General features: G+C 39.7%; 3 protein-coding genes across 3 annotated transcripts; 1 reads left to right on the forward strand and 2 right to left on the reverse strand.

The window, feature by feature from the left end:
* Positions 1-601: 601 nt before the first annotated feature.
* Positions 602-4392, reverse strand: LOC123963601 (serine protease FAM111A-like). The gene is made up of 4 exons (XM_046040554.1): positions 4163-4392; positions 3717-3821; positions 3498-3566; positions 602-3273 (listed from the first exon to the last, which is right to left on the reverse strand). Exons 2-4 carry the CDS (start codon positions 3768-3770, stop codon positions 1297-1299), a joined length of 2100 nt encoding a protein of 699 aa, XP_045896510.1. The 5' UTR covers positions 3771-3821; positions 4163-4392; the 3' UTR covers positions 602-1296.
* Positions 4288-12046, forward strand: asl (argininosuccinate lyase). Its single transcript, XM_046040555.1, has 16 exons — positions 4288-4723; positions 4899-5093; positions 6177-6260; positions 6838-6894; positions 7064-7161; positions 7266-7343; positions 7467-7544; positions 7635-7687; positions 7829-7891; positions 8018-8132; positions 9301-9385; positions 9832-9891; positions 10005-10088; positions 10691-10771; positions 11335-11441; positions 11625-12046. Exons 1-16 carry the CDS (start codon positions 4709-4711, stop codon positions 11767-11769), a joined length of 1398 nt encoding a protein of 465 aa, XP_045896511.1. The 5' UTR covers positions 4288-4708; the 3' UTR covers positions 11770-12046.
* A 2084-nt stretch (positions 12047-14130) lies between these two features.
* Positions 14131-17252, reverse strand: ca4c (carbonic anhydrase IV c). The gene is made up of 7 exons (XM_046039621.1): positions 17231-17252; positions 16400-16564; positions 16120-16265; positions 15381-15473; positions 15226-15292; positions 14963-15126; positions 14131-14480 (listed from the first exon to the last, which is right to left on the reverse strand). The coding sequence occupies exons 1-7, from the start codon at positions 17250-17252 to the stop codon at positions 14292-14294; spliced, it is 846 nt and encodes a 281-aa protein (XP_045895577.1). The 3' UTR covers positions 14131-14291.
* Positions 17253-22360: the final 5108 nt, after the last annotated feature.

Below are 22360 nucleotides of genomic sequence, written 5' to 3' on the forward strand. Positions count from 1 at the left end.
ATAAGTAGAGGATGTTTACTGTTGCTAGCTGGAGTCTTCAGGGACAGGAGATCGGAGCGACTGGCTCACCCTCCCATCCCAAACCATACAGTCTATGTCTAGGAAGATTCTCAGTCATCCAGGTTATAGTTATCCAACGAAGGTTTAAGTCAAGGGCAACTGGACTTGGTTGAAGATACTGGAGGATGTTTCGTCCCTCATCCAAAGGACTTCTTCAGTTCTGACTGACTGGCAGGGAAACTCAGCTATTTAACCTCAGTGGGGTCGTTTGCCAGGGTCATCGATACTGCTGGTTCGTTAGTGTTCCTGGTTGCTGTAACGACAGTCGTTACAGTCATTAAGACTACCTGTGGCCAAGACTGAATGACCATCGTTGGTATCTTCACCTGAGGCCAATAGGTTACGTTTGTTGAGTTTCCTGGGAAGTCATGAAAGGACAGCATTGTAAGTGGGGAATAAGTAGTGGCGTAGACCCCCTCCTCTGTTCAAACAGAGAACATGGAGCCTTCTTGCTGTGAGGCCACAGTCCTATCTACCAGGCCATCATGCCGCAATCAAAACCCAAATATGAAAAAAAAAATCACTAATGAATATCGATAAATCATTATTATTAAATGTTTATTATTATGACCTTATGTAAGGTATGAACACAATGGCAGAATATTGCAATATCCAATCTTGTACAGTTCTTTTAAAAAAAAAGTAAAATATTGATGAAATAAAAATCTCAAATGTGATTTTCTTAAAAACAGCTTAAAGACAGAAGATAAACAGGTAAAAATCAGGTATGAAATCTGATACTCTATATAAAAAAGACAAACATTTCTGAATCCTTTGTGAACATGATATGTACTGAACAAGACACTTAACAGTCAGGGCTTTTTGGTGAACAAACTATGTAATGTTTCTCAATAAGGTTTCTGTATTGCCCCAAACATGTAGCTGTATCTTTGGCACTGCAATTTCTTGTTACTTTTCTGATGACGTTTACCCCAACACAGATGTATCTGTATCTGGAAATTCAACCAGTGCACACAAATATAAGTTACAGATAGTTTTAAGAAATCATTTGACATTTGTTGAAATAATAATAATAATAATAATAATACAGTATGGACAAAATTAGCATTTATGGATACATGTGGCTAAAAATGAATGTTGAGAAAACATAGTCACCTTTATCCTAAAACTGATTATGCTTAAATGAATAAAACATGGTTTGTATGACATCTTTCGACAAAGCCCCTGCACACAATGAAAGTTTCCTGATAAATAAAACACGATAGCCTTTGTTGCTCACTGCTGAAAAAGCTTTAACTGTCTCCTGTCACCAGTTGTATTTGTAACTGTACAGTCAGTGTCCATTGGGACAGGCTCCTCTGTCTGAGAGAGGAATTGAAAGAACTTCTTCAAACTCTCATCATTTGTGACCACCGAATTGTTGACTGCATTTTTAAACGAGGTGGGATTTCTGCTCTCAACCAGTCTCTTCAATCCGGTCATCATGTTTTGCTGATGTGAATAATCACAAGTGAGGTATGCCTTCAACACGTCAAACTTCTTCCTTTCCACTATCTGGAAAATGATGCGTTCGAGAATGACGGACAAAGGATGGCCAAACTCTATGACACTCTGGCTTTGACCCCTTGCATTGTTGTAGGCATATCCCCCTGAATGCATGGCAACAACATTACAGTGCTCATCGAAGACAGGAGAGCCAGATGAGCCAAAGTAAAAACAAGACTCATAAGTCAGAGCCTGTCTCCTTTGTTCAACAGATTTTGCCACATGAGGAAAAAACTCATTGGTAAGCAACTGAATGGGCCCGGGTGAACGATTGTAATGACTGCCTTCCACCTGAACGCCCTGAGGATTTTCAAGGAAATGCCTCTCCAAAACCTGGTTGCGGTTCGCAGTCTGAATAATCACGCATGGATCTATCTTTTTCACACCGCCATAAGGATGCCCAATAATGCAAATTCCACCTCTTGGTGGAAGGAATCCAAAGTGTTTTAACAGACAATCAGGCAACATCTGATCGGCACCAAGCTTCAACAAAGCCCAGTCATACTCGTGCCCTGAATTATCAAGATAGTGTTCAAAGCCAACAAGCTCTTCCACTTCTGCTGCCGATTCTTCCATCTGGTCTAGACTTTCATGAGAGAAATGGACAGTGACCCTCTCAGTGAGCTGCCCTGTCACTTCATTAAAATTGTTTTCAACTACGTGGCCATTTGTGAGGACAAACCTGTCAAATAGGAGAAAGCCACTTCCTTCTGGCCTTCCCTTTGTTCTCACTTGGCAAACAGAATTACTGAGCTCCATCAGCTTCTTCATTGTTTTCACTTCCCTGCAGGTCTCATCACTCTTTCCAAACTCCACACGGAAGAGATTCTGGATACGAGAAAGCTTCAGACCTGGCTGAGTTTTCATCCCTTTCACCCAATCTTTAAATTGTGAAGACAGGTGACGCTGCATTGTTTCTGAATGAGGTATTTCACATACCATGTTGCCTGGTGAAATATTACCATTTGGCTTCTCTTTTGGCTCGTTGTCTTTCACTGACTCAGTCGAGGTGGACTGCTGTGGAGGATCTTGGTTTCCATCAGAGTCAGATCTCTGAGATTCATTTTGTATCATGTCAGCATCATCAAGACTGCCAGGCTGACTCTCTGGGGGACTGGACTTATTGAGCAGTATGATCTGGAAAGTTTTGCCATCAAGATCATTAACAAGATTGGACAGTTCCGTGGTTACTTCAGTTTTCATTTGAGAAAGCACACAGTTCTTTTTGAATATGATATTCAGTAAACGACCATCTCTTTTTAGAGCTTGCTTCACCTTTTCCCCTTTGTATGCGTATACAGTAATTTCCTGAATTACTTTTTTTAGTTCTGGGTTTCTCATGATTTTCACAACATTTTTACCTCCCTTTGTCAGTAAATGAAACATCACAATCTTGCCAGATGGCCTCTTTCTCTGGAGACGTATAGGACCAGTAACTGATTGCTTCAGCTTATCTACAGCTTTAATGTACTTGACAGTCAGACGTTCATTAGAAGCAATTAAGTTGCATGGAAAGTGTGAACTAATAGCTTTTCCATCTCTTACAATAACAAGCTCTTTGTTCTTGTTCTTTTCTGCAGTTTCTCTAAACTGCAGACTTCTCATCAGCACGACCTCAACAGTTCCTACTTTATTGCAGGTAACGTTTGTGGGTTTCTTGTCACCTGAGCACCACTCGAAAGAATGGGTTTCATGTGGCTCCTTTTCCTGGGAATGAAACACAATTAAGTAAAACAAACTAACAAAAAGAAAATAAGAAGTTGCCTTTTTTACTATTTAAAGTGTATAAAATCTTTTTTATTTGTAGAGGATCAAAATAACGTGGATAAAATGTTAATTCCTCCCACCCCCACAAATAGAATCTAATTCTGTAGGATACACTGCTATTTAACTTTAATGTATCAACATAGATATAAAATAACATGACAAACCTCTGCAACAGGTTGTGTATTAGGAGGCTGACTGCTTTGCCCATCCTGGTTGTCTCTTTCTTTCTTGATCTGACAGACAGAATTATTAATTAATTATTAAAAGCAATGTATTACAGAATGCATCCAAGACTTTTGACATGCGATTTCCTTGATAAGAGGCACAGAGCTAGATGAAATTGCTGAACCCATATAAATCAGTAGACATGAGAAGATTGGTACCGTGAAAAACTTGTCCAGTGGTCCATTAATTTTGGGATTCTGCTTTTGTTCCATTTTTCTTAACGAGACGTTTTAACTCTAAAATAAGGTGATTTAGTATCTGATCTAGAAGAAAAGGCAAGAAAATTTATCAATTTATAATGACTTACAGTACACATGGAATCAACACTTAGTGCATGCATATCAATATTACATTTATTGTGATTCACTTCTCTAATAACACAACAAATGTGGTGGCCATGACTCTTTTCGTTTGTTTTATTGAACGTGAATATATTTATCATATTCACGTACTCATTGTGTTAACATAGCAGTCAAATGAAGTCTTAGTCAACAAGTTATCTAGTTATTCAGCGACATCATTACTCAATACGGACCATAGATAACTTAACAGTCTCATCTTTAGCCAAAACGGAGCAGTTGAAGGTATTTTAACATGAACTTACCAAAAACTTGCGAACAAAAGACACTTCGACGCTTTCTTGTCTGTGACTAATAACAGTTTGCCGCCTTTTTCACGCCCCACCTCTTCTGTCGTAATAAATATCGTGACGAAGGGGGTGCACAATAGTGGGTGCACGACGGACGACAAGCTCTGTGGATCGCCTTCCATGGTGACACACCGTAGACTAGTGTTCAGTGAGGGCTGAGTGGAAAGGGAAAGGCGTTGGGAGCAGTTTATTAAAATTTCTTTAGTTGAGAACATCAGTATTTTACTGTGTTGCGTCGGAACCATACAGTCTTAGCCCGGAACCTTATATACTCTATGGTCGGAACCCGGCACATTAACCGTCCCGTACCCGTTACGTGTAATGAAATGAAGCGTGAAACGTCTTCGGTCTTTTAAAGAGACAGACACATATTCAGTACAAACAGCAACGTTATTGCAACACGACTTGAAGCTCATTGAGTTCTGTCCGTTGACATTCAACATCCCTTCTGCCAAAACATTTCACCAGACGACACCTCTACAACAGCCGTCGTCCATAAACATGGCCAGTACAGAGGTAAGGTTAATGTTTAGCCGACAATCTGCATGCTCGTGCTGTTGTTTTAACACCCAGCTGGACCCTGACGCAAGCTGTCAAACCGAGGATCCTGTATTATGCCTGTTACGTGTCTTTTCGTTAACATTAATGTAGCGGTGTAAATAACACACATTACTGTCCCTCTGTCCGACAGGGAAGTAAACTTTGGGGAGGTCGTTTCGTGGGAGATACTGATCCTATCATGGAGAAGTTTAATGCGTCCATCGCCTATGACCAGAGGATGTGGGATGCTGACATCCGAGGAAGCAAGGCTTACGTGAAAGCTCTGGAAAAGGCTAAGCTGGTCACTACCGAGGAGATGAATCAAATTGTACATGGGCTGGATCAGGTACACACACACACACACACACACAGAAAATAAACTAAAAGTTCATTACATCATAAGTCCACACTTCAGCATGAAATGACTAGGCTGTATGATTATGAACTTTCTGATTAGAGCTGCAACGATTAAGTGACTATTAAATTCGATTAATTACTAAAAAAGTAATTATTTGGGAACTGATTCCAGCTTCTTAAATTTCATTTATTTAATTTCTTTGTATCTTTGACAGGGACAGTGTTCATTAACAGCAAAGAAACTGTAAATGAGCCAGAGTTAGCAGAATAGGCTCATTTTCATCTGTTGTCCCTGGTCAGTTATTAAAATGGCAACCCAAGCATCCCTTGTGTCCTGTGTGGGAATGTTTCCTCTCCTTTGTGACAGTAAACTGAATATCTTTGGCTTGTGGTCAAAACAAAACATTTGATGCCATCTTTGGATTTGGGAGAACTGATTCACTGATTCACACCATTTTCTGACATTTTTTAGACCAAATAACAAATTGATTAATTGAGAAAATAATCAACACATTTCTCATCACAGTTCTCTCATACTTGGGCATGTGTGTCAGTGTAGATGCCTGTTAATAGATGACAGCTGAAAATGTGCCATGCCACAGAATTCGTGTGTGTGTGTGTGTGTGTGTGTGTGTGTGTGTGTGTGTGTGTGTGTGTGTGTGTGTGTGTGTGTGTGTGTGTGTGTGTGTGTGTGTGTGTGTCGTGAACAATATCATCATGTGACAGATGTCAGCTGCCAAACAGCTCCAGTAATTCTTTCTCTCCCACGGTCAGGTCTTTTTTCAGGGTGGCGTCTCTTCCCTGATGTTTTACTTAGTCAATGCAAGCGACAGCAGGGCAACCAGTACAATACAGAAACACTAACACTGTTGTCTAATGCTACCTAGAATTCAGTGGGTCCATGTACTGTATTTACAACAGTAACAACTATTTGTACACTCCTCATTTGGCGATCTGAAAAATGTCAGGCTGCAACAGCTGTACTAAAGCAAAACTATTTCATTGCACTGTGTTTATTTAGCCGACTTAGTGATACAGTCCTTTTTTTTAATTTTTTTTTTTTATCCTCCAGATTTCTGAAGAGTGGACCAAAGGTGTTTTTGTGCTCAAACCTGGAGATGAAGACATTCATACTGCCAATGAGCGCAGGCTAAAGGTGAGCGAGAGCTAGTTTGTTCCTCATAACCCTGCAGGAGTAAGTGAGACGTGAATCCCATAATAATACAGTACTGTGCAAAGGTTTTAGGCAGGTGTGGAAAAACTCTGTAAAATAAGAATGCTTTCAAATATAGACAAACTTCCTGCAACAACGCGTCTCTCACGAGATTTCAGATGGAGAATTGTCCTTGAGCATGGCTTCAGTTTCTTGTTAAAAACAAAGGGTGTCACTCATAGGAATCTTTTCCATGATGACCTGGTATAACAGTCTGAGACTCTTGGTGGCAAAAAGAAGCACTCTCTGTTGACATAATTGCAACAGAAAATGTAGGAGAGTCATAAAATATTGATAGAAATGCTAATGATTTTGCTCTTTTCATTGGATTTGTTGACCATAAAGGGGGAAAAATAGAATAACACAACACTTGTGTTTTTAAGTGTGAACTTAAACATGGAGCATTTGGGAGAACAATCAACAATCAACCTGGATAATTTTAGGGTTTTTTATTCTTTTGGTCATGGGTGATGGCTGTGATCAGCGATGTTATAGTCCTTTTATTGCACTTTTTTTTCAGGAGCTAATTGGTGCTCCTGCAGGGAAGCTGCACACTGGCAGGAGCAGAAACGACCAGGTTTGTCTTCAAACTGTATTTCTATTTGGAGTTGCAGATTATGTATTACTACATTGTAAGGACTAGCTGACTGTGTGTGGCTGTGTGTGGCTGTGTGTGGCTGTGTGTGGCTGTGTGTGGCTGTGTGTGGCTGTGTGTGGCTGTGTGTGGCTGTGTGTGTGTGGACTAGGTCGTGACTGACATGAGGCTGTGGCTGAGAGATGCCATCTCAACCCTGACGGACAATGCCCGACAGCTGATATCTACCATGGTGGAGCGGGCAGCAGCGTAAGACAGATACACACTGGGACACGCAAACACATATCTACTTGTAACTATGCTTTTATAAAGTTGCTCTGTGGTGTCTTTTGTCACTTCTTTCTGAACCTCAGAGAAATTGACGTCCTGTTTCCTGGTTACACTCACATGCAGAGAGCTCAGCCAATCAGATGGAGCCACTTGATCCTAAGGTGACCTTTTTATAAAGCAAAACCTATTTTGCACATCTGCCACCTCCTTTATATTAGATGTATAATTGTTCATGTCAGTCTTGTGTTTCTCCGTCCCCACTAACTGGTTTAACCACCTCTCAGTCATGCTGTTGCTCTGAGCAGAGATGTGGACCGGCTTCAGGAGATCAAGAAAAGGGTTAATGTTCTACCCTTGGGCAGGTACGCTGTGTACTCACTCTCGCTGTCTGCCAATGATTTTCGCCCACAGACATGATCAGTTAATAAGAATGAATCCTGTTGTTTTTTTAGTGGTGCAATCGCTGGAACACCATTTGATATTGACAGGGAGCTGCTGCGGAAAGGTCAGGCTACTTATTACTGTCCTACCAAAATATTTGAGAGCACTTTTTTTACAGCTGTCTTTCACCAATGTCTGGTTTATTTATAAAATAAATATTTTTAAAAACTGAAACTATATAATTTCTCCTCATCTGGATCTGTAGAGTTGGAGTTTGATGGTATCAGTCTAAACAGCATGGATGCCACGGGCCAAAGGGACTTTGTTCGTACGTAAGCCATACATGTCAGTCAGCTGTCCAACATAAATTGGTATGAACAATGGAAATGCATTACAATGAAATGGTCTCTCAAAGCTTCTTTTTTTATGTTTGCATGCGTGTATGTTTCTTCAGTGGAGTTTTTGTTCTGGGCTTCGTTGTGTTTGACGCATCTCAGTAAGATGGCTGAGGACCTGATGCTGTACAGCACAAAAGAGTTCTCCTTCGTCACACTCTCTGACGCATACAGGTCAGTTTGTGTTTTCATTATGTGACACCAAATTACTGTTTGCACGTTCGACTTAAGGCTGCACAACCTTTAGATTAAATCATTATTTTGTGGCTTTGTACAAAGATCCATTGTGCCTTACAGCAATTCATTAGTTCAATATAGTAAATATTTTAAAATGTCTGGGCAAATTATAATAGTTACTGATCTCACCCTTTCATGCATGCCTTATTAAATATTGTGTGTAAGTTTTAGTGGCGTCTAGTGGTGAGGATTGCGAATTGCAAATAGTGGCTCACGATGCATTCATGTGCTCCTTTACTGAGTTGTAAAGTCGTTCTTCCGACTTCAGTGTGTGTTCATGTGCTCTTAAGTCAGAATGTGGAATCAACATGGATGCTACTACAAAGATGTGTTGGATTAGCATTATCAGAGAATATAAACAACACAAAGACATCTAGTTCACTCTACACAGACGGCAAAATAACCATTTTTACCATATTACAAAATATATGTTTGCAAAATATGTGTATGCAATAAGTTATTTTGAACGAATCAAAGTTCTATATACTTCTTTATGTCCCATATACAATATATTTCTACTTTTGCTATAAAGATTTGAGGAGGAAAAAAGATTCTGATTATTCCGACACCACATGAATGCACCATCAGTCCATCACTCACCGCTTCCCTTTCCAAGCGTACAGGAGAAGCTACAGTGGCTGACATGATCTGTTGACTCTTCTGCTAAATAATGTGTGTGGGCCTCCATTGGTCTAAATTTCACTTCTTTTATTACTTCTACTTCGTCTTCGAACGTATTCAACGTAGTGACTAAACATGCTCCGAAGAGTCGTTTATCCCATAGAAACATGGCAGTGGTAATAAAAACACAACGGTTCATTATGTAAGGTCTTTATGATGTATATTATATTGCAGTTCTGTTAATAGATCCTCCTTAACATTACACACTGAACCTTTAAGGCTCATTAGTCATTTATTCTACTTGATGATGGAATAGTACATCTAGTATTTATTTTACTAAATTACCTCAGACTGCATGTTATCAAAGTGATCTCTCTAGCCTGTGAGGTTCATTTTAAATCTGTGTTACTGCTACGAACTGCTGCAGATTTCATGAGGCCTAGACATTAAGTGTGTGTGTGTGTGTGTGTGTGTGTGTGTGTAGCACAGGCAGCAGTCTGATGCCCCAGAAGAAGAATGCTGACAGTCTGGAGCTGATCAGGAGTAAAGCAGGTCGTGTCTTTGGCAGTGTAAGACCTCCTATTAAAGATTAGCCTTTTTTTGGTCAGATGATGTAAAAACATGCATAATGTGAAAATACTTATGATGCTGAAAAGGCTCTTTAACATGTCTTTGTGAAATTAAGTGGTGATATCTTAGTGTCATTAATCCCGTTTACTTATTAGAAGAGGATTGATATGTTAAGAGTGCATTTATTGCAGAAAATCTGCTGGAAGCTCTCCTGAAAATCAGCGCCCTCATGTGCCAAAAACTTATCACTAGTTTTGCTACAGACTCAAACCCTGGCAGCCCAGAGTATAAAAGTCAAGTTTTACTGGTCAAAGCTTTATGGGTGAATCTTTTTACCTTTTTAGAAGCAGAGCACCAAATTAAGAATTGCTGTGCTTTGACACACTTTACTGCTTTCTTTAGTCATTTGTATGACTTCGTATGTTTTTCCTTGTCTGTATGTCAGTGTGCAGGGTTCATGATGACACTGAAGGGCCTGCCCAGCACCTACAACAAAGACCTGCAGGTATAAAAGCTTATCTTTGTGTGCGTTCACTTCATCGGAAGGACATTTTTCTGGATATTTTCACTTTTAACTTTTTTTGTCCTTCTGTCTGTGCCATTGTCAACCTTCTTCAGGAGGATAAGGAGGCCATGTTTGACTGCTATGATACTGTTCATGCTGTGCTGCAGGTGACAACTGGAGTCATGTCAACTCTCAAGGTCAGAGATTTAAGTCATTGTTAATTATTTTGAAGGAACTGCTTGGTCTTGGTATGATGTGGTTGATTGAAATTGTATAGATAACAATTTTGACTGTACTTTGCACAATATTTTCTGATCTTACTCTTAAAAATGTTAGAGGTTTTAGCAGCCTTGTTATGATCTTCCAGTGCAAGTCATCATTAGCATTTTCTTAAACACAAACTTTAAAAGAGGAGATGGTTTTAACTAGTTACAATGATTATGATTTAATTTAATGTCAGGCCACACAAGCTGATACAGTTTGCAGTGTATGAAAGATCTTCCTCAGTTGTGCATATTGTACATGTAAGTGAAGGTTGCAAGTTTCATTTATTTACGTGAAGGTGCTTTTAGTAAGAAGTGGAAAAGGCAGAATATTATTTAGCAGCCCTTGCTGCCTAAATAGGAAATTGTGTGTGTGTGTGTGTGTGTGTGTGTGTGTGTGTGTGTGTGTGTGTGTGTGTGTGTGTGTGTGTGTGTGTGTGTGTGTGTGTGTGTGTGTTTCATGCAAAATAATGTTGTAAGCCTCATAAGACAAAATGACAATGATCTTGTTTCCTTTGATGTTTCTACTGTTTCAGATTAACCAGAGTGTGATGGAAACGGCCCTCAGTCCTGACATGTTGGCTACTGATTTGGCCTACTACCTTGTGAGGAAGGGGGTGAGTAGTGTTTATATTCCCAAATGCAAATTGTGATAACAATACCAATAAGCCATTTTAAAGAAATTTACTTCAAAAAGAAATTAAAAGTCAATGTTTGTTTAATCAAATATTGTAATGTAAATATTATAATATAATAATAAGTGGCAGTATCAAGATTACAGTAAATTAGGAGTGGCAGAAAAGAAGGCAGGTACACAGCTATCAGCTAGCATTTATTTTTGTTTTTCAACATGAATGAATTTGCTTCAGCTGTCCACACACATAATGTGCAATTTCTGTCTGGCATTTGTTTAGTTATTTTGTAATCCTTTTTTAATTCTATTTTTTGGCTTTAAAACAGTGGGTGACAAACTTCTTTGCTTTATTGCTGCATTGTTTTGAATTTCTGGTGACTCCATTTGACAAGAACCACAGAGAATAGGAAACTGCTGGATGAAAAACTTTGTATGTCACATAGAGACAAACAAGATAATAGCAAAAATATTATAGTGTTGGTATATTTAATGGCTTTACATGTCTTTAATCGTTACAGTGTGACCCTGTGTCATTCTGTGTTTCAGGTGCCATTCAGAGAGGCCCATGGCATCTCTGGTAAAGCTGTGTTCGCAGCTGAATCCAAAAACATCCTCCTTAATCAACTCACTGTGGAGGACCTGAGTGCTGTCAGGTGACTGTCTTCTTCTCTTTCTCACACACACACACACACCCCTAAAAGCCCTTAACATTTAACATTTAACATAACATTTTGTTTCAGGGAACAGCATTAGTAGAATTTTACTTCCTCTGTTAGTATCTTCTTCATCCATTTTCTCAATGCCCTCTCTTTTTCTCTTATGTTCTGTCATTTTAGCCCTCTGTATGAAAGTGACGTGTCCTCAGTGTGGGACTACAGGAGCAGTGTGGAGCAGTATAGCGCCCCAGGAGGCACAGCCAAGAGTAGCGTTACTGCACAGGTGGAACACCTGAGGAACTGGGTGAAGAAACAGGTTCAGTGACTTCGACCGAATTTCACCTTAAAAATTTGAATCAGGTTTATTGCCACCATTTAGACTACCAAGTATGAAATGTCAGATTTAGGTCAAAGTGATATTTTTATGACTTTGAAAACCATGTTGCCTTTCATTCTCCTCTCTTCTTTTAAAGTAAGTGTACCATGTCAGTTGGTTGATATGTGACCTAGGGATGCTTTAAATGATCCTGCACAGATCACAAGTGTTACAAAGGACCTGACCTGTGTAAATGAGGGGACAAAATAAAGAAATGTTACTCAAACTGTTTTTTCGTTCTGATTCATTAAGACTGACTGAGTTCTACCACACAAGCATCTGTGGCTATTTTCCTGTCTTGACCAACACAGACTCAAGACACTGCTCTTTAATGGCAAAGAAAGGCAAGTATTCTTTTACAGCAGACAAAAACGGATGTTTATCAGTCATTATGTGCCCAAAGTTGCAGCCATATCAGTAAAACATGGGTGGTGTACTAATTGTCTAGTGAATTTAATGGTAACATATCTGCTATTACTCACTGATATCATTAAACTGGGGTGGTGATGGCGTAGTGGATAAGACACATGCCTTTGGTGTGAGAGACCTGGGTTCGAATCCACTGTGAGACTCCAATGTGTCCCTGAGAAAGACACTTAGCCCCTAGTTGCTCCAGAGGCGTGTGCCCTCTGACATATATAGCAGTAAGTAATAAAATGAATAAATGTAACGTATACATGTCTGTGTACTAAGTGTGTGTCTGTGTAAAAGGCAAGGCAAATTGGTTTCTATAGACAAAAGGTTAGGTAAAAGTCCATCAGTGATCAGATTTTATTGACATGAAATCAAAAGTGGTATTATTGATTAAAAAGCCCAATGAGAGCATTCCTATTGTAAACGTATTAAATTCTCACTCGTAATCCTACAAGAATTAAATTCACTTGTTGATTATATACAATCCAATGTATTAAGCAATTAAAGAGGGTCATATAACCAGGAATAAAGAAGAAGTTGTTACTCAGGCAGAGTATCAAAGGTATTTATGTACATTTATAACTCATTTGGTTTTCCCACAAATAAAAAAGTGTACAGTACATTTAGGAAATACCTTAATCGTCTTATTTTCTATGTTCAATCGTCTGAACAACAGTATAAAGAATAATATATATAACAAGTAAATAAGAAATAGCAGTTATTGAAAAAGGAAAGTCCCCCAGTTTATTATAAAATGTACTGTAAACCCTTATTCTTATTAATCACACTTCTTTTTTATCTTTATTGGAAAATACATTTAAGGAAAAGCAGATTAGAGTTAAAGCCATACTGTCTGAATATAGAACATCGACTGACTCCAAAAGACAACAAAAATAAGGAAGGCTGACATAACGGCCTGCTGAGGTAAAGATCCCTACTCCTTATGTGCTGCAGGATATTGACATTCACACAGACTGAGTAGCAGACAGATTAGTTATTAAAAGTAAAATTCTTGTGAGCAAGTAAACTCTATTTGAAGAGGTCCTTATATCCACATGTGCACACACAAGCAGCAACAAGACTACATCCATGCTAGCAGCTGTGTGAGGTTGTACTGTTGTACTGTAGGCAGCTTGAGCTATATTCTAAAGTCTAAAGCTAAAATATGTGAAAGCATGTCGACATACTCAAAATGATAATGTTAACATGTTGGTAGGTATAATGTTTACCATGTTTAGCGTGTTAGCATGCTAACATTAGCTAATTAGCACTATACAGAAAGGTTGAAGGGAATGTCATCAATTATTTGACAGAATGAAATTTTGACCTCATGATGGTGCTACATTAAAAGTAAAGGATTCGCCAAAGTTATTATAATTCATCCTCAGGGGGGCATTAATGTGTTTACCAAAGATCATTGCAAACCAAACAATAGTTGTTAAGATCTTTCAGTCTGGACAAAGTGATTACCAGACAAATATATCAAGGTGTTACAGAAGGTGAAGATTTCTCACCCCCTCTGGTACAGTCGGCTCACTTCAAGGTTGTGGAAAAACAACAACAAACAAAGTAGCTTACATTCAATCTGCACAATATCTTCTCTCACTGTCATAGCAGTCGAGGAATTTAGCGGGCCATAGTTTGTGTGCAAATGCAATTGACATTTTATCAAATGAATAACCATAAACATAACTAATTAATTGTTGTTTCACTATCACACAGGTAAAAGTTGCCTTTATTCATACATATTTGTTGTTGATTGTTGATCTTTGTTGTATATTTTTATGTACACAATATTCTCTTTTGTTGCGTTACTTCTGCACGGCACAGACCCAGAATAATGCACATGTATATATCTGCAACGTTGTACTTCCATTCCATATTTATATATTTTTACATTTATTTATGTTGACTATATGTTTGTCTACGTGTAGCACCTTATCACCACAGCAAATTCCTCATATGTGTAAAACACTACTTGGCAGTTAAGCTCCTTCTGATTCTACTTCTGATTCTACAGTACTAGATTTTGTCACTTAAATCAGGTGTCTTCTGAGTCAGTGTATGAGACCCGCTGTCCCGAGCACAACTGAGAAAACACCAAACCACAAGTGGATCACACTCTTCAGAGCTGCACTCGCCTTGGACCGGTACACAACTCTGCCATCCAGAGGCTGCGTAGGTCTGAAGATGTCAGTCATAGGCTGTCCTGTCCAGAATCGACACTGCTGAGCTATTGCATCCAGCTGCAGTGGAGTGAGGGTAAAAAAGATCAAATGATGGAGGACTGACATTTATACACGACAGAAAAGATGCAGATTCTACCTTTTTTAGTCAAACGTTGCAGTATAAATTAAAATATACGGGACATTAATGTTTCTTTCAGTGACTGACAGATTACTACTTATTCTTCAGATATTTACTTTCCATTTTTCCAATGTTAAGCTTCGAGGTCTTAAAAATTCAAGTCATTCCAAAAGACATTTCTTGTTTTTTATTTCCCAGAAATTTAATAACAAAGTTTTATTTTGCCTTGAGATATAACATCTCTAGTAGTAATTTATTAATCATTTAAAGAACTTCAAGAGAATTGACTGTATCTATATTTGTGTTAAAAGTCAGTTTGAAGGTTGACCCACGTGTTTAAGAAATACAACCAGGATGACTAGTTTGTCAAAAGTTTGCTAACCCAATCAATCAATCAATCAATCAATCTGTAGTTGCTCACCTGTCGACTGCTGATGGACAGGGTCTTGTGAAACATCGTCCAGGCGACTGCCTGTTCACATCCTGGAGTTGTCATGGAGCCCACATAGCGGTAATAACTGTGGAGCTCCTCCGCTGATGGGATTATGTCACTGAGACGAAAGTTTGGGATCACTGTGCTGTTGCCTTAACATATTAAGAAGGGCAGAGAAGTTAGGAATTTCATTTATACTATAAAAAGTTCATTTTATCACATTTTTATGTTCTTCACATTAAAGCTCATACCATTGTTTTGTACTCGGCCCAAAGCATTTATTACTGTGTCCAAATGAGGATGATCATCTGTTGTTTCCTGAGAGGAAGACACCATCAACATTATGGCACAAGCCTAACATTTTATTAAGAATGAAGATGAAGATGAATACATCTTAATGTATTACCTCAAACAAGAAGGCAAGCAGAGCTATACCCGCCATGTCATGTTTTGCCTCTGCCAGAGAGCTGTACGGCTCCTTGATGTGAACTATATGTAGCTGGAAATCCAAACCACAACAACATTTGTTGAAGTATAGTGGAGTGCATCTTTGTTAATATAACATTAACCGTCCTCTGATTAGTTGATAGCTTTGTGGGTAAACAAATTCAAAAAGGGTAGGTAGGGATATCTATATATCTATCTATCTATCTATCTATATATCTCTATCTATCTATCTATATATATATATATATATATATATATATATAGGCTCATGTAAATCTCAATAAAAATGCCCTTATACCATGTTATACTGCCCCACAAGAGAGGCTACTGTGCATTGTGCAGTAATGATATCTTAAACTTATCAGATAAATAACACTCAAATTATAATCCTCTTCATCTAATGAAATGAGTACCCTTTTAAACAGTTCCCTTTTAAACGATTCTAGTCTCGTAGTGCAACACAGAAGACACATTTGCTATATGAATGTTTTTATGAGTCTTAATTTAAACTGCTGTAACTCTTACAGTACTACTTAAATTATTTTAAGTAATAAACAAACAAAACATATCGACAACATGCTTGCATTTCCACCATGCTTGTAAAATGGTGGCCATCCAATTAACAAGACTGAAAAAGAAACTGTCCCAACTTAATTTTTCATAGCAGCAAATGATATTTTGGGTCCTGTGTGATGTACCTCCATGGGGAACCTCTCCCCGTCAATGGTGTGCTCTGATCCTGGTCTCCCATTGCCTCCCCAGTGGAAGTGAAACTGGGCAGCTCTGTAGTGACCAGGCAGAGCTCCTCCAGTCAGTCGGACTGACTGCGGCAAAGCAAAGTGAGCTATGGGGAAGAGATCGACTCTTAAAACAGATATTAAATATATTTAAATAGTCTATAAATAAACCTCAGGTGTTAAATATCTGGCAAAACATTATCTGGATGGGAAGAGAACAATAAAGTGGGCTTTTCATTACCAGAGTGTCCTTTGTTTTCCACTGTAATGTTGAATGTGTTGGTGTGACCGATGAAGTCGAACGGTTGCAGGGCACTGTCAACGTGCACTTGGCTGGTGACAATATTAATTGGTGATTGGCGTAATCCTCCACAGCTGGGAAACTGAGCTGCCCAGTGGCTAGGGTCTAAACAACAAACAGCAGCAGTAACAACACTGTCAAATTTTAGTTTTCACTGACTCTGGTTGGGGCTGTATAAAGTTCTTCTGACATAGAGTTCCTGTAAAGCTCTAAAATATAATAACATTCATCAGTTCACCTCATCTGTTGTGAAAAGGTTGTTAGTACTGTTAATCCCACTGAGAATGAATGTCTGCTCTCAGGTGTTCTCAGCTAATTGGTTTGGTTTGGGGGAAATCTAAAGAAAGACACTATTGAGTTGCATTATGGGTACAGTGGGATTCAGCAATTTTGGAGCTTCACTCATATAAAAGGACTAAAACTCAGGATATCTTGACTTTTGATTTTGACATTTCTTTTTTAAAATCCATCTCTTTTGAGTTCTATGCAAGTGTTTACACCTACTTACACCTGTTTAAACCTGAAAACAGATTTTTGGGTCACTTGAGAAACAAGTTGTAAACACAACATTGATATATTACATATATGTATATATATATGTGTGTGTGTGTGTGTGTATAATGTGCTTTTACCACTAACAGGCTCAGATTGTTAATGAAGTGTCTGACAACATTACAGAGTTAGACCTTTTTGTTGATCCTTTTGTTTAACCAGAAACAGCCACCACTCTCACTAGCCACCAGACTCCACTGAAAAAAACTATAAGTTTACCTCGCAGGTCATTGTTAAACATTCAAACTAAACATAAACAAACTCACCAAAACTGTCTTTGTCAGTCTTTCCACTGCCCCAACAATCACCTACTCTGGTTTGGTCACACTAAATCCTTAATTTGCCGTGCTAAATGAGAAGGAAACAGCCATTATATCACTCTCCTAAAAGCCAGCAGTTTCACAGGGAGAGACTCACATGCACTAACATACAAAAGCAGACAGACCAGCTACCAAAACAAAGACCTGTAATGGAAATTTCAAGAAAACACTGCCATGTAATGATCTATATAAACAGATACTGGTTTACAAAGGGGTTCTACAACTTCTCCCAGAAGTCAAAGTTGCATGATTTGTGCAACTAACAATGTAGGGCGACCGATTCAGATCCCACAGGTGACACACACACCCCCAAACAAACCATTTGAGCACCTGCAAATGGACTTCATTGAACTGACACCGTCACAGGGGAAGAAATGTTGTCTTGTCATGGTAGATAAGAGGCATTTCCAACATCTAAACGTTTCCAACATCTAAACAGGATGCAGCAGCAGTTGCAAAATCTTTGATAAGCCAGATCATTCCTTGCTTGGGAATCCCAGCTAAGATCTCCAGTGATAACGGCACACCTTTTATTAGCGCAGCACTGAAGAGAGTAGGGGAGGATATGGGGATTGATTTGAGGCAACATTGTGCCTATCATCCAGCTTGCCGATCGTTTTAATGCACATGAGGAGCCGGATGAGGGGCAGATGGGGTCTCAGTCAATTTGAAGTCCTTTTTGGCAGACTATTGAACACGGGGATTGGGCCAGTAAAAAGACAACTCCCTGATACCAGCCAATGTGAGGATGAAATGTTGAGATATTAATTAACTAATTTGTCTTCTGTGCTTTCTGAAATTCACATGCAGGTCAAACACGGCATCCCGAAGACCGCAGAGAAGAAACTGCATGATTGGAGCCGGGGGACTGGATCGTGGTAAAGGACTTCAGGAGAAAGAACTGGCGGGCTCGCAGGTGGACTGGGCCATTTCAGATACTGCTAACAACAGAAACAGCAGTAAAAGTGGCCGAAAGAGCAACTTGGATTCACGGCACCCACTGCAGACGAGTGCCAAAGCAACCAGACGGCCTCAAACCAGGTGAAGATGGAGATCAGTGAGTGAGCTGAGCTTTCCCCTGCCTTGTGTTCCTAGGGAGGGAGGGGAGTGGAGGTCTCTGAGACCACCTAGAACCACTAATCTCCCAAACACTCACCGCGGGCACACTGATTACAGGGGTAGGCAAGGTGACACAACTAATAAGATATGATGCCAGAAACCAGCAGATGGCTCTGGAGAGGTGACAGACTGAGAGGAAACGGAGGCGTTGTTCCGCTCACTGTCATCATCGTCCTGTCATCATTTCCAAACATGAAAACAACAAACTTAGACCTGACTGAGGGAAAGATCCAGGCCGAAGAGGAGGAGTCACACATCCTCCCTGACAGCCCGGCTGGGCTGAAAGACAATGCATGGTATGCAACCATGATGACCACTGCAAGAAAAGTGACCAATCAGAGCTGTTATGCGTGTGCACAGCTTCCTCTTTGTGTGGGGAACTCCATACCAGTGAAACCCAGACCATTAAAGGTTTCAGAGACACTAGGAGCCCTGTTAACCTTCACTCAAGGGTTTCCCAGGGTGGGCCGAGAAGTTAAGGATGTGACCAAGACACCTGAACGGTGTAACATCAGCATGGTCAACTTTGGGGGCTCCACAACCCGATTCTGGAACACGTCTCAGATAACGGAGCAGAAAATCTACAAGCCCATCATGACAACAAATCCAACAACCCGAACTGGAACGGTGTGTTTCACCAGACAATGTCTCACACCAAGAGATCTTTTCCTGGGAACATCATCATGTAAGCAGACGGTTACAGCAACCTGTGGCACCACATGGGATAATGGAGCCAGGAAGGAGTGCAGGTGGGAGCAGCCGTTCATCGCACCACTGAACCTGAACTAAGACAGATAGATGGACTGGCTATTGAACTGAAAAAACCTGACAGCCCTTGTGGAAGTGGGTTTTTCCACCCTCACACCCACTGTGCAGGGCCTCAGAAATGTGGCTCTGCAGAACAGAATGGCACTGGACCTGATGCTGGCGACTCAAGGCAGAGTTTGCCACATAATTGGAACGGACTGTTGTACATACATCCTCGATGTCTCAGACAACATGACTCATGTTGTCTCCCACCTGAATGATCTACTGCATGAGGAGAAAAGTCAGGACTCACAGAACTCTGGGGGATGAGACATGAGGTCGTGGCTGACAAGAGGCGGATGGAAGAATGTACTGTTTAAAATGTTGACCCCACTGTTTGTCATTCTTGGTGTTTTCCTCCTCCTGACACACTGTGTGATACCTTGTGCTAAATCTATGATTGCTACAGCAATTAAATCATCTATGGGTCAGTACATGCAACTACCAACTGAACTAACTGATTCAATAGAGTGGATCCCACCTTTCAGAGGGGATGAAAGTGAAGTTCAATCTGAATCATTTCAAAGTTTCTTAGTTATCTTCTGAATCATTAGTCTTTGCAAATGTAATGAAATTTCACATTTTGCATAATTACAAGTGTTTGTATTGTGTCTTATATTCTCTCATTTTTATATTCCTTACATGTATTTTTATTCCTTATATTCTTATATTTTTACATAATCACCTTCTCTTCAAGTAGTGCTGAAGTTACATGAAGTGTTTATATTCTCATTATGTTGTGTTAGCATAAAATGCTAAAAGGGAGTATTGTAATGGAAATTTCAAGAAAACACTGCCATGTAACTGGGCGGCTGTGGCTCAGGAGGTAGAGCGGGTTGGCCCCTAGCCGTTAATCGGAAGGTTGGCGGTTCAATCCCTGGCTCCCCCTAGTTGCGTGTCGAAGTGTCCTTGGGCAAGATACTGAACCCCGAATTGCCCCTGGCGGCTATTCCGCCAGTGAGTGTGAATGTTAGTTTCTGTTTGAGCACTTAGGCTCGGTGTATGAATGTGTGTGACTGGTGAATGCAAATGTAGTGTAAAAGCGCTTTGAGTGGTCGAAAAGACTAGAAAGGCGCTATACAAGTGCGGAGCATTTGCATGTAACTAATCTCACTAGGGGCCTCCGGCCTCTTTGGATATGGGGTCAATGGAAGGTAAATATGTGTGATGCTTTAACATATCTCCAGAGGGGTCAGGACTTTAAGGGTTTCACCACATGTACCTTGGACATGGGTGTCTTTCTATAGATGAGTGTCCCCTAGGGAACACTGAAAGACAGCATGTTCCTCTGATATAGTACTCCAACCCTGAGACTAAGATAAAAGCTGCATGAGCTGTTACACTGCAGCTCACTCGGATGATACTCTCTGATGTGTATATGTCCCTGTGAGTTCCTTCTGCAGAAGACTGAATATTTTCTGGATAAAATTCACAGAAAGACAAGTGTTTGCCTGAGCTGTTTATCTGAAAACTTGAATTGCCATCACAGACCAGAGAAGCTCGGATGTCATTCTCTGCTCAGGACGCCATTACTCCACTAAATCTTTACATAGCAAATAGTTGTTTGCTGCTATGTCAATGTTCAGAATGTTCAGTGTGTAAGTTTTAGTGGCATCTAGTGGTGAGGGTTGTGAATTGTAACCAACTGTCCAGTCCACCACTACCCCCTACCCTTTCAAAGAGCGTAGGACAGCTATGGTGGCTGACACAGCACAAAATGTGCAGCCAGACAAGAAATTAGGTTTCTTTAGGTAGATATATCAAGAAATTATATTTACTTAATTATTCAGTAAAACCATATATTATTGTGACTTGGCCACTGACAGATAACATGGAAAATGTAAGCCAAGAGTGTGAAACATTGTCACTGTTTCTACACCACAGTCCATTATAAACCACATAATAGATAAAGTTTATACAAACATTGACAAGGGAAACACATTCATTCTCTCTATGATTATGGACCCTTGCAAAAAGTGCCTGCCAGCAATAATATCTGAAATTGATCTCAGTCATGGCAACAACAGTTACTCACATAATCGCTTCCTCTTTAGTGGTTTTACCTGCAAAATAAAACCGCAAAAACATTTTCTGCTGCAATATTTTATTTCTTTTGTTTTACTTCTTAACGACATAAAAAAAAACTGCTTGACACACCCCTGAAAGAGCCATCAAAAAACGTGATTCCCCGAAATGTCCACTGCCTGGAGATACTGGGAAGTGCAAAAGCGTCCATAGGTTGATGGATGTGGATCAAACACCGAAACACAAATACTGCAGCGCATGATGTAATATGAGAAAGTTGCTGCAGAATCAATTTGTTGAAGAGAGAAAAAAAAGGGGGTCTGAGGTGAGATCAAACACACAACTACCTAGGTGAGCATCCTGCACTTTAACAACTGAGCCAACCATGACACAGTAACAATATCTTTAATTATTATGACTTAGGCTATATTCTCACCCACCATCTAATGGTTGCTAAAATATTGCTCTGCCGCAAAACTTATTTGCCAACACCTGCTGTATATTATTACTACTTCTTCTTTGAACCTACGTATTCAACGTAGTGATGAGTGTCTACACTGTCTGAATGCTACCAGAAGTAGAACAAGAACAACATAGTGACAAAATGTGCTCTGAAGCACTGTTTGTCTGTTGTCTGTTTTGGGCTACTCTTGAAACATGACAATGCAACGTGGCGACGTCCATGTAAGGGGGGACCCACGGTGAATGTACATAGAAATGACTCATTCTAAAGTAATAAAATTATAACGTTTCATTATATAAGGTCTTTATACCCCACTGAAATTATAGTTATAGATGTTATATTGCATTTCTGTCAATAGATCCTCAGAAATATTACACACTGAGCCTTTAAAAGACTTACCTCTGCATGTGTTATCACAGGAATACTGGCTCTGGTAACACCAATGAGCTGGAGAGAAAGGACAGCATTAAGTTCAGACACAGGCATACAGTATATTTTTTTTCAGGACAGTTCCCCTTTGTAACAAACAAGATGGCTTTCTCACGTTAATAAATGAGTATTTATGGTGTGTTCCAGACAACTAAGACATACTACTCACTATGCAAAATGACGTTG

The sequence above is a fragment of the Micropterus dolomieu genome, linkage group LG23 (assembly GCF_021292245.1).
Source record: "Micropterus dolomieu isolate WLL.071019.BEF.003 ecotype Adirondacks linkage group LG23, ASM2129224v1, whole genome shotgun sequence".
Taxonomy (NCBI): domain Eukaryota; kingdom Metazoa; phylum Chordata; class Actinopteri; order Centrarchiformes; family Centrarchidae; genus Micropterus; species Micropterus dolomieu.